We start from the raw sequence: 16,822 nt of genomic DNA, 5'->3' as shown, positions 1-16,822 counted from the left end.
ATATTACTTGAAATATATCATTGTGCTCAATGATATATTACTTGAAATATATCATTGTGCTCAATGATAAAAAAAAACTACTACCAATGGAACAACCATACCGGTAGTTTTTAGTTGATTCTGTAATAAGGCTCTTTGCCCAATGGTGTCCACGGATTGTCAAATTGAAATACCAACAGACAATAGTGAAGACATATTTCGTATGACCCAATTCTTTTTCTGTCTTATAAAATAACATATATATACATAATATGCCGTAACATTACTATGGTACCGCGTATATACGAGTGACGAATACGAAAAAATTTATGAAGTTTTTGTGAAAAGAAATATCGTGTGTATATCTCTTATATGATCATTATTTTCTCTTGAAATATGTACGTTAGAAAGCACGTAACTCAAGTTTTTGTTATAGGGAAACATTTTTACATAGATATGAATAACCTGACGTTTGACAGACATACTTAATATGAGCTATAGTTTCTAACAGAAAATAATCTATATCTATAATAATATTGTAAATTCGAAAGTAACTCTGTCTGTTATCTCTTCAAGCTAAGGTCACTGAATTTAGATAGAATTTGGTACGGAGATACTTTGAGTTGGGACTCTTCTCTGGGGAGAAGGGTATAGGCTACTTTTTTCAATTCACCCCTCGACAGGGTGAAATGGCGGGTGACAGTTTGTATAGGTAACATTTTATAAATTTAGCGTGGGCAAGGTCACAGGTTCAACCTTTGTTTATATATTTCTAATTAAGTCAAAGTAATGATCCCGTGCTATTGTTTTGGAGTTCATAATTAGATCTTAAAATATTAAGGTCGCATACGCAATCAAACCTTATAAATAAATTATAATACTGATATAAAATGTAGTCAAAATTTCAAATGGCGAGTTAACAACGGCACTAAAAAAGTAGTTTACTGGAAATTGGTTATTTCGTAAATTCTACTTATTTTGATGTTTCTACTGCTTTTTATGTAGTACGTAGGCGTAGCAAATGGGCCACCTGATGGTAAGTGGTCACCTTCGCCCATAGACAATGGCACTGTCTTAAATATTAACCATTCCTTACATCGCCAATGCCCCACCAGCCTTGGGAACTAAGATGTTATGTTCCTTGTGCCTGTAATTACACTGGCTCACTCACCCTTCAAACCGGAGCACAACAATACTAAGTATTGCTGCTTGGTGGCAGAATATCTGATGAGTCCCAGAGAAACCCAGACGGTATTTTTCAAAAAGTTTGACGTAATATGTCAATAAAAATAAACATATGTCATTTACAAGATATATAAGAGATCAATATAGATAATGTGTGTTTATTATATATATTTTTTGTAAAGGTTAGATATAATATTTGTTAATTTTAATCATTACTGCCTTGTTGATCTACTTACTAACATATAAGGCCGCAGATCTTGAGGTCTTAGTCCAACCTCAGGTTGAGCGAACAAAAAAGTATTTATGTTATTGGCCTTATAAATTTTCAGCACACGAGTCTGCAACCTGCGGCAAATGGACTACATTCTCCAGGTTGCTGACTCCTCAATCTGACAGCTGACATCAAACATACCTAGAATACTGCATCGGTTGTTAAAAGTCGTCTACGTCATCGTTGATACATTTCGAATTGACTTTTACGATAACACGTGGTCAAAATAAAGATAAAATCCAACATATATCACGGCGTTTAAAAATCCATTTGAAAATATTTTTTTTATACAGATAACAAGACGTGTTATTTCGACATTTGACGTTTTTATAGCGTGAATAATACAAAGTGACCGTTGATCAGACATTTACGACTCAGCCAGTCGTGTTATATGTAGTTTTAAATCTATTTGAGATTGTAATTCTTAACGTCTAGACGGAAAATAATACGATTTCTTCACGTATTTTTTTAAGGTACGCCGCGATGCTTTTATTTTGTTTTCGTACCTTGACATTGGTTGGCTTATAAATTAACCAGCGCGCCAATTTTATTTAATTCAGTTGAATTTAGACAAATAATACGTACAATGCTGAAATAGACTACTGGTACTCGTGAATCTTAAACGATGATAGTGGGTTCAAAGCCGGCAGGTACCATTAAGCTTTCATGTGCTTAATCTGTTGTTATAATTCATATCTTGCTCGGTCGTCAAAGAAAATTTTCTGAGGAAGGATAAAATTGATGGCATATGTATCTACCAATCTGCATTGGAACAGCGTCGTGGAATAAGCAAGCCTTCTGCTCTAAAGGTTTTAGCCCAGCTGTGATGCATTCAATGGCTGTTAGTTTACTTTTTTTATTTGAATTAAACATTTTATTTTAGAAAGTGGCGCATTGGCGATCTTTTATATTAATATTTCTTACAGCGCCATTATCTATGTGCGGTGGTGACCACTTACCATCAGGTGGCCCATTTGCTCGTCCGCCAACCTATGCCATAAAAAAGACCTGTCACTAAAATCAATTCTTTTTCACCATCAATTATCAAACGCTAATGTATTTTTAGTGACCATCGTTAGCGTTCTCATACATTATAGTCAATTTATGAAATAGCTCTATTAAATACATTAGAATTTTAAGCGAAACTTGTCTGTTTTGTCCGGAAGCCGGAGTTTCTTGATTCTGATTTTATTCGAAACAAAGATTATTATAGACTTTTAGCAAAATCTTTTTCTACCATTGGCCATAACAAATCACATTTGTTACTAAAGTCAAGAACTGCTATGTGGATTTTCAACACGATCTCACCAATAGACAGATTTAAGTATTAAACCCACCAAGCTTCTCACGGATTCGATTTGATAGTGAAGAAAATTATATGATATTTATATAATGACATATAGCACTTAGGAATAACGCATCTTTATACCAGTGAACTTTTTTAGAATTGTATCATTAATTCCGGAGATTACCCCCTACATACAACCAAACAAATATTATCTCTTTATGATATTGTGTAAATTAGCTAACATTTTTATGATATTTATGGATCAACTCAGATACAATTGTTTTGTATGCTGTGTTAATATTGTTGTTACATAAACTTATACGAACATGATGTGAGATAGAAATGTTCGTGTTATATAGGTGTAAAGATTTTATCTCAAAAATAAGTCCATGATAATACTATTATCGATTATTTACTCAGTGCTACCCGTGCGAAGCCACAGTGTGTCAAATAGATCACATCAAACACGTTTAGCTTCACATAATTTTCTTATTTACGACGCATTAACATTTTGTGAACAAAAACACAAGACCGCTCTTATTTTCAAAGTTAAAACCCGACGGCAAATTTCGTTACGTACGCTCCTCAAAATAAACTATTTTAAGTTTACGTCGCGAGTGAATCTCGTAAATCCCCTTTATTTATATCGAAACAAAAGTTCGGTTCTAGAAAATATGGTTCCTAACCAATCGCTAAATATTCTTTAATACCGGAACGTAAAATTCAAATTTGTACGAAGGAAATGTTTCGAAACGAGTTTATTACCAGTTTATTCGTCGGTCGAATGCGGCGTTTATTTACGAATTCGATGTTTAGATTAAAGGCGTTACTTCATTTATAACAAAGTGATTGAAATATGATAGGAGTGTTAAAAATATGAGTGGAAATATGAGGAAGTTTGGAGTTCGTTCGATGTGCGATTATCTCCACATGGTCTAACAGTTTTTCAAACTATAAATATACTTTTCATAAACGAGCTACGAACTTTTTAACTTATATAAATAAAAATTGAAGTATTTAATATGAAAACGACTGCTTAGATTTGGCATTGATAGCACATATGTATGACGTGTCAGAAATGTTATATTTAGAGACGTAAGCTGCACTCAAAATCGATATTTTTAATGTTTCTTTAATATTTTATTTTGAAACTACTACGTACGTTCTGTAAGCGTATGTTTGAGTTAGCATCTATACGAATAGTTAGCGATAGCCACCAACAATGTACATATTACATTACATTTTTTTTACATAAGCACCCTGTAAATTTCCCACTGCTGGACTAAGGCCACCTCTCCCTTTGAGGAGAAGGTTTGGAGCATATTCAATCACGCTGCTCCAATGCGGGTTGGTGGAATACACATGTGGCAGAATTTCGATGAAATTAGACACATGCAGGTTTCCTCACGATGTTTTCCTTCACCGCCGAGCACGAGATGAATTATAAACACAAATTAAGCACATGAAAATTCGAACTTCGATTTGAAACCGAAATCATCGGTTAAGATGCACGCGTTCTAACCACTGGGCCATCTCGGCATCCAACAATGATACAACCCATTTTTTTTTTTTGTTGACTATTGTATATAATAATATATAGTATACAACGCGTAACCTAATAAACACCTATTTCAATGATAGGACAAGTGACGTCATTGAAAATTTTATATGAAATATAAATTGCGGTAAACAAATTTATTTGGGTAAACGTTGGAATGAGAATCCTGAGACATTTGTTTTTCATTTCCAGTATTATTCATTATTTTCTAAAACACGTTAGTGACAGTTAACAGACAATGCTCTTAAAAAATTAACTTGATTGTTACTTTTTTACGGTATAAGCGTGGTGTTGAGAAATAAATTTCAGGTCTGATTCTGAACGACATTATAAAACATAGGTATGTAAATTGAATATCCACAAACTCTTAGAGGAGCAGCATTGTCAAAAAAAACATGACAACCTATACCCAGCATTGTCACAACTTAATTTTGTCACTAATTTTATTATTATTTTTTAATTTATTAATTATCTGTACGTATTTAATTTTTCTTTACGCGTGTATGTTAAGAAACTCCTAAATAAGGCTCACCGAGAATTATTATATATGTATATAGAGGTATAATTAAAAGTACTTCGTTCCCAGAAAAAACCTTCATGAAGTCCTACAAGAATTATGCTTTGCGTATAGCGAATAAATATTGATAATATTATTACCTAATATAATATTTAAGGGTAAATAATAATTACTTAACAACATATAACAATAACAGCTTAATATAATATAAAAAAAATCAGCCTGTTTAATATATTTATTTCAACATAATTTGTAAAAGGACAATCCTATATACATGTTGTCATTGTAATATATAATATGTTGTATTGTTTGATGGAGGTTATATTATACGATAAGTAATTCAGTTAACTGATTGTCAGAAAAGAGTAACTGCGAAGTTTCTTGCCGGTTCTCACTCTTTCTTCTAGAGTGTACATTCCGAACCGGTGGTAGATTCATAAGTGCTCGGAAGAGCCAGTTTGAACAAAGTGTATTTTGATTTGATTTGACTAATGTATAAATGGATTTGATAAACAGAAACAATTTCTTTCAGGGATTTTTTCCATTTTAATCACATGTCCAACCCCACCCCACCCCCTCTTTTTTCGTGTACACAAATCTATATACTGTGATAATTACGACGATGCTTGGTTGGATACATTCTTTTGGTAGACAGGTAGGCGGATGGGCAAATTGTCCCCTAGTGGTAAGTATTCACCAATTGGCGCTGTAATAAATATTAACCATTCCTTATATTGCCAATGGATCACCAACCTTGGGAACTGTTCATTGTGCCTGTAATTGGTTGGCTTACTCACACTTCAAACCGGAACACATCAGTACTATATATTGCTGTTTAGCGGCATAATATCTGATGAGTACCTCCCACCCAAACAAGCACAAAGCACCAAATCAAACATTCGAAGTATTAATGAAGACTGTAAATTGGAAATCCCATAAACAACATTGTTGTTATTTTAATATACGTGTCTAATAAATGTTTTGTCGCTGGTTTATTTTACTCACCATCACCATCAAACTAACATATACTGAATAACATATTAATGGAAAAGTAACCAAGAAAATCCAAATGTTAATAAACGCAAATATCTCTCTGCTGAGTCTAGGAGACGTCACATACTCATAGATGCTATTAGTATGTATATCTTGCTTTACGCATCAGTCTACGAAAAATAAAAAAGTAAATGTATGAATATAACCCATACTTGTGTTTTAATAACAAATGTCAATTAATACAATTCTACGATCCATTAACAAAACGGTTTTTTTTTTTAATATTATAGACACGGACAATGAAATGTAAAATTGAGCATTTAAAACAAAAGAGGTTTCGTAACTAGCGATATTATAATAGAACAAGTATCGGAGTTTATCCAAGTAATTACGGCATTATGATTAAGTTATGTGCGGCTGTTGTTCATAATCCGGGTGCTCCCTTAGGGGTTACGTTGATTACGAGAGCATGAAAGAGCAATATTTTTACGAAGATGTACCTTTCTTGTTAATCTCATATTAAGGATACGTTTTAGATCGTTACGATTAGGCTTTACTATTACTATTAATGCGAAAGTTACTTTATGTGTCGGTCTGTCTGCTGATCTTTCACAGCCAAACCACTGAACTGAATTTAACGAAATTTGATATGTAGCAAGCTTGAATATGAGTATGCCTTTATTATGCTTACAAACTGATGACCAAACCCGAACACCCGAGCGAAGCTCCGGGCGCTACTAATTATTCTATTTCTCATCTCATATACCATCAAACGCCCTTTCCGCCAAATCTCCACTTCCTCGTGTGTGTGTGTGTGTGTGTGTGTGTGTGTGTGTGTGTGTGTGTGTGTGTGTGTGTGTGTGTGTGTGTGTGTGTGTGTGTGTGTGTGTGTTGCGCGTAAATTAAATTATTGCAACACATTACTACTGCTTACTAACTGCGAGTCTCAGCTTCGAAAGTGTAAAATTCGCACAAACTATGTATATCTCCCACATTAAAATTTAAATGCTAAATTTTAAATCATAAGACCTATAATTTCAGAAATCTCGTGATAAGACGGTGGTTTTACTCGGCAGTTTTTTTTTTTGATAAGGTGGATATATGCAGATTATAATAAAAACAATAATATATATTATTTTAGCATGAAATTTCTGTCTCTGTTGCTTTGTGGCGTCTTATGGTGGCTATTTTTTTTAACTATTAATATTATACATATTATAAGGCTTACTACTTACTAAATACTACAATTTGGCACACTTTTATCCTGCTATATATAATAAACTGTGCAATTATGATGTACGTATGTATGAATGTCTGAAGAGTGAATACTATTATTTTTTCATATTTTATATTTCACTTTTTGATAAGTTCTATGTAGATGATCCTGCCCAGGAGACTTGCACAAAGTCCGCCAGAGTAGGATTACTTACATAGAACCTAACAAAAAGTGAAATATAAAATAAGACAAAAATATATATTATGTATAAAAGAATAGTAACCAGGAGCCACAAAACGCCTACACTTTATTACCATCATTTATAAAAATAAATAAAAACCATGCTAGTGTGAGTCGGACTCACGAGCTAACAGTTCCGTACCATCGCACAATAATAAAGATACACTAATGTAACAACCAATCAACGTATTTCGGATTTTATCCTAAACTTGTGCTGGGTCAAAATGAAGTAAACTATAGAGATTGATTCCCTTTTCCGAATGTTAGGAAAATTTGACATAACCGGCCGTATCTTTTTATTGCGTAGACTTTGTAGAAATCTAGAAGGTCAGTGGACTCTTGGATCTGTGAAAAAAATCAAACTTCTAGTCAAAAGTTTCATTTTTTTACAGCTCCAAGAGTCCGCTGACCTCAGTGTTTGGTATTGCAACTTTATACCTGACCGCATGCCTAAAAGGCTCTTGACGCAAAGGCAGACAGACGGAAATACGGATAACGAAGTGATCTTATAAGTGTTCCTTTTTTCCGTTAGAGATACGGAACCCTCGAAAACAACAGAAAGATAAAATGTAACTAAATTATAACAATACGAAAAAAGTTAATAATGGATTTAAATTTACTACGGAGAAGTTTGCATTGTACTAATATTGTAAAGAGATAATTTTTGTATGCGTTTTCTCGAATTCGTACCAAAACTACTAAACTAATTGATTTCATACTTTTAAATTTTATTATAGTTTTAGACAATATATTCTTTATTCGTGTATATAAGAATTGTTAACATCAAGTCCTTAACTAAATACAAATAAGTTAACGAAAAAAGGTTACTGTATAATCATGGACGTGTGGAATGGTGGCAGGAATACCCGCAGCATTTCCCCGTTGAATCGCAATTCCGATCCTCTGGGCAAAAAGTTAAACAGCCCTCCTGTCACTAGCGGCGACAATAGGGCGAGGTGTTGAGAATAAATTAATACTATTATTGAGAGCTATGTTTTTCTTGTTCTTGTTAAGATGTAGCTTATTAGTTTTTAAGAACCGCATTCGACCACTAAGAGTAAATTACAAAGAAATATATAAAATTAAAAATTTAAGCTATAACAAATTTATATCATAAGCCAATTTAACTTTTCTTTTGAACTTATTCTTTACGATGACGTATCTGAAGATTTAATTATTAAAAAAATCATCTCTTAATTAAATAATATTAAAAAAATGTATATATATATATATAGATTTATATTGATGTATATATTATCTATATATGTATATATATCTTAGTATACCATATATACATATATATATATATAGTATACTAAGATAGTTAGGTTATTTTTTTTTAATGTTACACCTCCTTACTAAAGGATTTATTTTTTGTAAGTATGGTGACACGAGACAGCTGTCATAGAACGTAACCCGATGTAAGACGTGTTTATTTTTGTTTAGAAATTATTAAATAAATATCACTCTTTTTAAAACGTTTCACTCACTATAATCCCATATATATATTAATAATATTAGCAATGCCCCAAAAGGAACTACTAATATTCCTATTTACCCCTCCAATTAAGCTTTAAGCTTGTGCTAGGAGTGGGGTACAACAATAGCCCAAGGGGTCAGGATCGACCCAGTGACTATTTACATCCATTAGCTTAAATAATTTTGTAAGGTTTATTTTAATAATTGTCCTAAATTTAAAGTAGCTTTACCGGGTGAATGATTTTTTTTATCAACTGGGCACACTGGTGGCCGCTCGGTAGGGCGGGGCATAAAAATAAGATGGCGGTCGGTTACGAAGCGCGGGAAGCGTGATTTTGAAAAAAAGTTACCGAATTGTATTTGAAGAAATATAGTCCTGGTCAGCTTAATAATTGCGTTTAATTATAAAATATAACCTTCGTCGACACATTCAGTGACATAAAGGGGATTTATTTTTACATCTCAGAAGTGGGATAAACCAATAAAAATGTAAGTACACGCCTGCAACTTAATTATGACCTAATAAGGCCGATTGTTAAACTTGGTAGTTTGTTTTCACGATTAGAAGTATATTATAGTGATATATATTATCCGAACCAAACGCTAAAGCAAAAAAAAAAAAAAATGTTGAAACCGTCTTGTTAAATAGACTACCTACATGGAACGCATGATATGCACGAAATGCCACTTACCTTCGAAGTTCAAGCTGATGTTATACTTCCCATCTAATTTTAAATAGTTTTATCGTATAAACTAAGAAAAGTTTAAATTGAAAAAAAAAAAAAGAAAAAAAAAGACTGTATATAATAATGGGTATTCTTATTGTTGTGTCTGGGTGTTTATAAGGTGGATCAAAATTTCGTTATTTTTTTTGCGTAGGACGCATACTTTTCATGATATTAAGGATTTTGTCTTTTCAACAAAAATCACGTTGCCCGATTTTATATCTAATGCACACAATTTCCGGCTACGAGTTTCAGATGATTTCGGAATCAAACGATGTTGGACGGACGGCAGAAACTCCCCGACGCGGCCGATCGCGCTCCAGGCGCAGCCTCACTCTCGGGCGTGATCGCGACTCCAGTCGACGCAGCCGTAGTTACTGCCGCCGGCTGCAGGATCGCGAAGAGGCGCTGAGGAAAGAACAGAAGCGGGTTCACCAACTGGAGTTTCAGCTGCAACGAGAACTAGACGTGGAGCAACGTCGTCAGCGGAGCGTACGCCGCGGGTCGCCACAAAGGGCGACGCGGGAGAGCCGCAGCCGCAACCGAAGCCGCAGCCGTAGCCGCAGTCGTAGCCGCAGCCGTGGTCGCAGCCGTGGCCACGAACGCGGCCAACACCGCAGCAGCAGTCGCGTACCCGAGCGAGACTACCGAGGAGATTCTAAAAGGTCACGTAGCCCATCCTTTTCTTCTAAAGACGTAACTCAAATAATTAAGTCTATTAAAGATATCTTTCCGTCGCAGCCGAGCCATAGCACACAAATTTTGAATAGAGATAGCAAAAACATCATACCGGAGTTTAACCCTTCGGAGAAAAACCAGCGTATGGATATTTGGCTAAAAAAAGTTAATGAATGTGCGATGGTCTATGGCTGGGACGAGAAGAGCACAGTACATTTTGCTATGCAAAAATTGTCCGGGTTAGCTAAAATATGGTACGAAAGTCAGAGCTCGATTTTGTACAGCTGGTCGGAATGGCAAACCAAATTGTTAAACGCCTTCCCTTGCGAGCAAAATTATGGGCAGTTACTCGAAGACATGTTAAAACGCAAAAGTAGGATTAACGAACCCATCCAAAACTATTTTTACGAAAAACTTTCACTACTTAACCAATGCGATATAAGCGGCAGGCGTGCAGTCGATTGCGTTATCCACGGTATCAGCGATAGGACCACAAGGTCCAGCGCATTAGCGCTACGATGCGATGAACCTGACGATCTACTGAAATTCCTAATTAGCAATAATAGAGATCATTACACTCCTCAACCATTGTTTTTGAAGGATCGTAATTTCAATACGAATGACGATAAAGTAAATAACCGCTCTAATATGAAAACCAATCCTGGGTTATTTTGCTACAATTGCAAAGAGAAAGGGCACCCGTTTTCAAGATGCCCAAAACCTCTAGTGAAATGCAGTCGTTGTGACAAAGTGGGACATAAAGCTGAACTTTGTCGTTCCAAACGAGAGACGGGATCGAGGGAAACCGACGGGGTGGCGAAAACCATGCTCATAAGTAGTTCAAAGTCTAACAATAAATTTACGAAGGAAGTAATTGTAGAAGACACTCCATACCAAGCGTACATTGATCTGGGCAGTGAGGTGACCTTAATCGCACAGTCGTGTTTGGCAAAACTCGGGTTGTCTCACGACCAGATTCCATCCACTATGAAAGGTTTCGGCAATAACCTTGTGAATTCATTGGGCTCTGTAAATCTAAACGTGTCTATAGATGGTGTGGGGGCGACAGTCTGTTGCCGCGTAGTAGAGGACCAGTTCTTAGAGAAGGACTTGCTTATAGGACAAACTTTCACTGAACAACCTCAAGTAGTTGTTTTTAAAGACGTGAATAGACTACATTTTATACACGTTGACTCAGAACTACCTAACTTTATTCAAAATGATGACAATGGACGGCTTCAGAAGGTCAGTATTGTAGCACGCTGTAATCTCCAAGGAACTGCTAGCGTCAAGGTCAAAACTGGAACGTTATTCACCGGCAGTATGATAGTTGATACAAAGGTAGTGGGCAAGCTAGGTGAGCAATACATTATTCACGGCGGAGTTTACGAAGTCAGAAACGGTTCATTCTACGTCACAGTGCAACCCTGCGCCGTCCCATGTCAGCTTCAGGAAAACTCAGTGGTCGCCAGGGCCGAAAGAGTAGAGTTAGTTTATAGACTTGTGAGCGGGGAGATTTCTACAGCTATGGGCACTCGCAGCGAGTCTACCTCAGCTAAGAAATTCGACGAAAGTCTAGTACAAGTAGACGAGATGGTTTCCGATGAAGCCAGGATCAAGCTTCTAGACGTGCTGCGGCGCCATGAACAGTGTTTTGCGCATGGCTTGGCAGACCTTGGATGTACTAACACGGTAGAAATGAACATAGAGTTGAGCAGCCAGCGCCCTGTAGTTTATAGGCCGTATCGCCTGTCTCACTACGAGAGAGAGAAGGTTCGTGAAATGGTCGACGAGATGTTAGAAGCGGGTATCATTCGAGAGTCAACTTCTAACTACGCTAGCCCAATAATACTCGTGCGGAAAAAGAACGGTGGCGTACGACTATGCGTAGATTACAGGCTGCTGAATTCCCTGACCATAAAAGAGAGATACCCTATTCCGATAATAGAGGACGAAGTGGCGAGGTTATCGGGACAGGCGTGGTTCATTACTCTTGATCTGATGTCAGGTTATTATCAAGTACCATTATCGGAGGACAGCAAGCATTTGACTGCTTTTGTGACCCCCGACGGTCACTACGAATATAATCGTATGCCATTCGGACTGGCAAATGCTCCAGCTGTTTTCCAAAGGATGATGAACCACGTTCTGGGACAGGCTCGGTTTAATAAAGCAACAGTGTATTTAGATGACTTGTTGATTTTTGGTGAAACTCCGTTTGAATGTATAACTCGTTTAGAAGAAGTCTTAATATTGTTAGAAAAGGCGCAGTTAAAACTGAATTTATCTAAATGCAGCTTCTTGCAAACCAAAATTGACTACTTAGGATACGAAATTAGCGCGGCTGGCATGCGTCCAGGTTCTGCCAAAATTCAGAGCGTAGCGGATTTTCCCTTGCCACAAAATGTGCACAACGTGCGCCAGTTTTTAGGACTTGTGAGTTATTTCCGGAAATTTATACAGTCATTTGCCCAGATAGCATACCCACTCACTAAGTTGTTAAAGAAAAATGCAACGTGGGAGTGGACGACTGAGCAGAAAGACTCATTCGATGTCCTGAAGTCCAAACTGGTAGAAAGGCCTGTCTTGGCATTGTATGATCCTACAGCCGAAACAGAACTCCATACGGATGCGAGCAAAGTAGGTATAGGAGGGATATTGCTCCAGCGTCCAATGGGCAGTCAAAATGCATTTCATCCCGTGGCGTATTACAGCCGCCAGACGACCCCAGAAGAAAGGAACTTCCACTCGTATGAGTTAGAAACTCTTGCAGTTATATGCGCATTGAAGAAGTTCCGGGTTTACCTTTTAGGGAAGCCATTCAAAGTGGTTACTGATTGCAGCGCACTGCGCTCTACGTTTGAAAAACGTGACCTGATACCCCGGATTGCCCGCTGGTGGATTGCCTTGCAGGAGTTTGACTGTCATATCGAGTATAGACCAGGCACAAGAATGGGTCATGTGGATGCCCTTTCCCGGAATCCTACATACGATACGGACACTACAGACCACGTAAGATATCCACCAGTACTGGCAATTTCCGACGAGGATTGGCTGCTGACTTTACAACTAGGGGACCCTGAATTGTGTAGGATTAGGGATATTGTCAGTAGTAAACTAGATCTCAAAGGATTAGCTTACAAAAAACCGTTCAGATTTTAAGATGATTTTACGATTATAAAGTTAGTTATAAATGGTTACAAGGTTTCAAGGATTGTTATAAGTGGTTACTAGGATAGTTATAAGTGGTTATAAGGTTACAAGGATAGTTATAAGGTTACAAGGATAGTTATAAGGTTACAAGGATAGTTATAAGGTTACAAGGTTACAAGGATAGTTATAAGGTTACAAGGTTACAAGGATAGTTATAAGTAGTTATAAGGTTACAAGGTTACAAGGATAGTTATAAGTGGTTATAAGGTTACAAGGATAGTAAAGTTATAAGTTTCTATTTAGTTACAAAGATGAAAATAAGCTTTTGTTAAATTATATAGCGAAATTATTAGTTCATTTACACGCATTATGTCTCTTGCTAATTTATTGATGATGAATAAATTTGAATTAACGGTTAGCTTATTATTATATATTTGCAAATATAAAAAAAAAATACTGTAATTATTATAACGAGAACTATAAAATCGAATACTGTATAGTATATTATTTGAATGCCTCGTTCTGCCAAGTGTAAGGTTTTATATGGTTCCACCTGGTGCATGCATGAGGACATGCATGTAATCAGGATGGTCGAGTGTAAGGTTTATTTTAATAATTGTCCTAAATTTAAAGTAGCTTTACCGGGTGAATGATTTTTTTTATCAACTGGGCACACTGGTGGCCGCTCGGTAGGGCGGGGCATAAAAATAAGATGGCGGTCGGTTACGAAGCGCGGGAAGCGTGATTTTGAAAAAAAGTTACCGAATTGTATTTGAAGAAATATAGTCCTGGTCAGCTTAATAATTGCGTTTAATTATAAAATATAACCTTCGTCGACACATTCAGTGACATAAAGGGGATTTATTTTTACATCTTAATGAATAACCATCAGGCACTATTACACATAATATTAAATATCCAATAAAATTGCTTCTTATAAAATTAAATTTAAATTTATAACAATTGTTTTTTTTTTCATATATACAATATATATGAATATAAGATTTATTTAAATAGATTACTTAAAGAAGTATAAATACCAATAATTAAGTAAGTATTGTACGAATCATAACCGCGTTCGTGACAAGAATACTAACAGCATTTTCCCCTTAAATCGCAATTCCGATTCTCATTGCCAACTTCCTTGCACAATTGGCAATAAGATGGGGTATTATATATTTCAGAAATGTTTGAGCAATTGCTTAAAATGCAAACGGCACAAATATTGCACACATTTGCATGATAAATAAATTGTAAATATTTCCTTTCATTGTTTGTTTTTAATTTAGTCTCATTGATAAGACAGACGAAATAATAACTTATTATTTACTCCTATTTGAAATCATTTATTTATATTAAGGGATAAAATATGGCATACGACTTTTGAAGTCCACATAGATATTTAATATGATTAAATCTCACTGACTTCTTTAACTCTACCTGTTAATATATGCCTAATCAAAATCATATACTTTATTCCAGTAGGCTTTTACAAGCACTTCTGAATTATGTAACAGAGTAATGTAGCTTTATGATTACTACCGAGAACAACCGGCAAGAAACCCATTAATTCCTTTTTTCCAACATTTAAAATACTTTTAAAATTATTCATACGTTTCTCATTATAAGTTTTAAACTCTAGTGTTGACATTTGGTGTAATAATCTTGATACTTTAACATTACTTCAAAACAATTATCAATAATCGCTTCTAAGGAATTAGAATTATTCAAAACGTTTTAAAAATTATCGAAAAGAAGAATAATACTCCTTTTTATTATCCTTCCGTATCATCTGAAATACAAAGTTAAAAACATACTGTCTGACAGTCGTGAAGTATTAACTCCACGCTTTTTTATCATTTATATAATCTTGTATTGGATAATATGCCTTATTCACTAATGTTTATATTAACAAACGATTTATTCTTAAAGTTCGCCTAAGTTAAAAATATTTTATACCGATACTTCAAATTCAAATCAGTACCCAATTGAAATGATATCTTGCAAACAAGTTTGGTGACAATGCAATCTGTACTCTACACAATACGACATTCGAATTAAATTAGATTTGCATAAAGCTGTTATATAAATCTTCAAAGGCGTAGTACAAATGAGTTAACGTAAATTATTAATTTTAATTATATATTATATACTAATTTAATTATATACTATATTAGATTCTATTCGAAAATTCATCATATTAGTGTGTCACTAATTAAGACAATTATTTTTGTATGTTATAATTAAGCTTACTGTGATGTTGAATATCCTTATAACACTAACAATGGTCGTTAAATATATTGCGTATAAGAAAATTACAGTTTATATTTTGATATAGCATAGACTAATTCATAAAAGGTATGTGTTAAAAAAAATTGTCTCATTCTGTAAGAATATACTAAATACTAGATAATAATGGTAAAGTTAAAAGAAAACAAAATAAGTCCAAACCTGCAATAGCCAATTGCATTATGAAGAAGTTCATCCTGCTCTTCCTTGCATTGGTGCAAAGCAATGCTGCAATGACAGACGCATTCAGTACCACGATCAGAACAAAGAGGACCCACATCACCGTGAACTGGACCGACTGAAACAAAGGATACATATATGTACTTATAGGATATATAATAAAAATAATTGCTACAAAATAATGAATCTATATGTTACTGTAAAAGCTCGAACTACGGTAAATCCTAAGATTTTCCAGTAAAACCTAAGCTAACCTATTCAATTTTAAAATAATCTTTTAACTCTGTTATTAAAGAAATAGATCATATTATTTGTTTGGTCGAAATGTATCGTCTGCAAACACGATACTTAAGTATAACAATTAATATAAATAATATATTTTGTATATAGTAGTATGTTTTTTTTAAATTTTTTTATCATTTAAAGAGTAATTCAATAACTCTATTTATCAATTCAAGCAATGAGTAATATTCTTCTTTTCTGTGTTAAGAGTACGTACGATAACAGCACCAGCTTAGAACTGAACCTGCGACGTTCAGATTGCTAGGCGGTCAATATACATTTGAGTTATTGAAGCATTTTATTGAGTTGACGGAAAACTTTTGACATAAAAATGATTCAGTAAAAAAAGCCTGAGCCGATTGTTCCTTTTGAAAGTTTGAAAATCACACCGTCATTCTTACCTTATAAAATTATAAATATATAATTTTTAATATGCTATTAAATATAGCTATCACATTTCGAATAATTTTTGTTCTAAATTTGAATATCTAGTAACTCTCAAATGGAAAACTGCGGATGCTAGAGTATACTATTTTACTAGGAAAATTATATATGTTGGAAAATTCACACAAATACATTCTAGTAATAAATTCGATAGTCACACTTGTCAGAAACTAATTGACCAGCTAGTAAGTGCAATCATATTGAAAACCAATTTGGCTAAAATCCATAGAAATACTTTAGCTTTCCCACGGCAATTTATTCTCAGTTCAACTTCTGTGTTTTCGTACCGTAAGTAATGTTTGTATGGATTTTTTAAATAATATATGATCTCACGTTGAAACATAT

The 16,822-nt window shown here is 34.8% G+C and overlaps 1 protein-coding gene across 1 annotated transcript in view; it reads right to left on the bottom strand.

Moving 5' to 3' along the window:
* The window catches only part of LOC113393282 (cardioacceleratory peptide receptor-like), a 49,847-nt gene that overhangs the window by 23,385 nt on the left and 9,640 nt on the right, over positions 1-16,822 (bottom strand). Inside the window, exon 2 of the mRNA XM_026630091.2 lies at positions 15,734-15,869. Within this exon, the coding sequence (XP_026485876.1) occupies positions 15,734-15,869 (136 nt within the window). The remainder of the gene's footprint in view (positions 1-15,733; positions 15,870-16,822) is intronic.

This window comes from Vanessa tameamea, chromosome 6, assembly GCF_037043105.1.
Source record: "Vanessa tameamea isolate UH-Manoa-2023 chromosome 6, ilVanTame1 primary haplotype, whole genome shotgun sequence".
Lineage (NCBI taxonomy): Eukaryota > Metazoa > Arthropoda > Insecta > Lepidoptera > Nymphalidae > Vanessa > Vanessa tameamea.
This window is presented reverse-complemented; position numbering and strand designations above follow the sequence as displayed.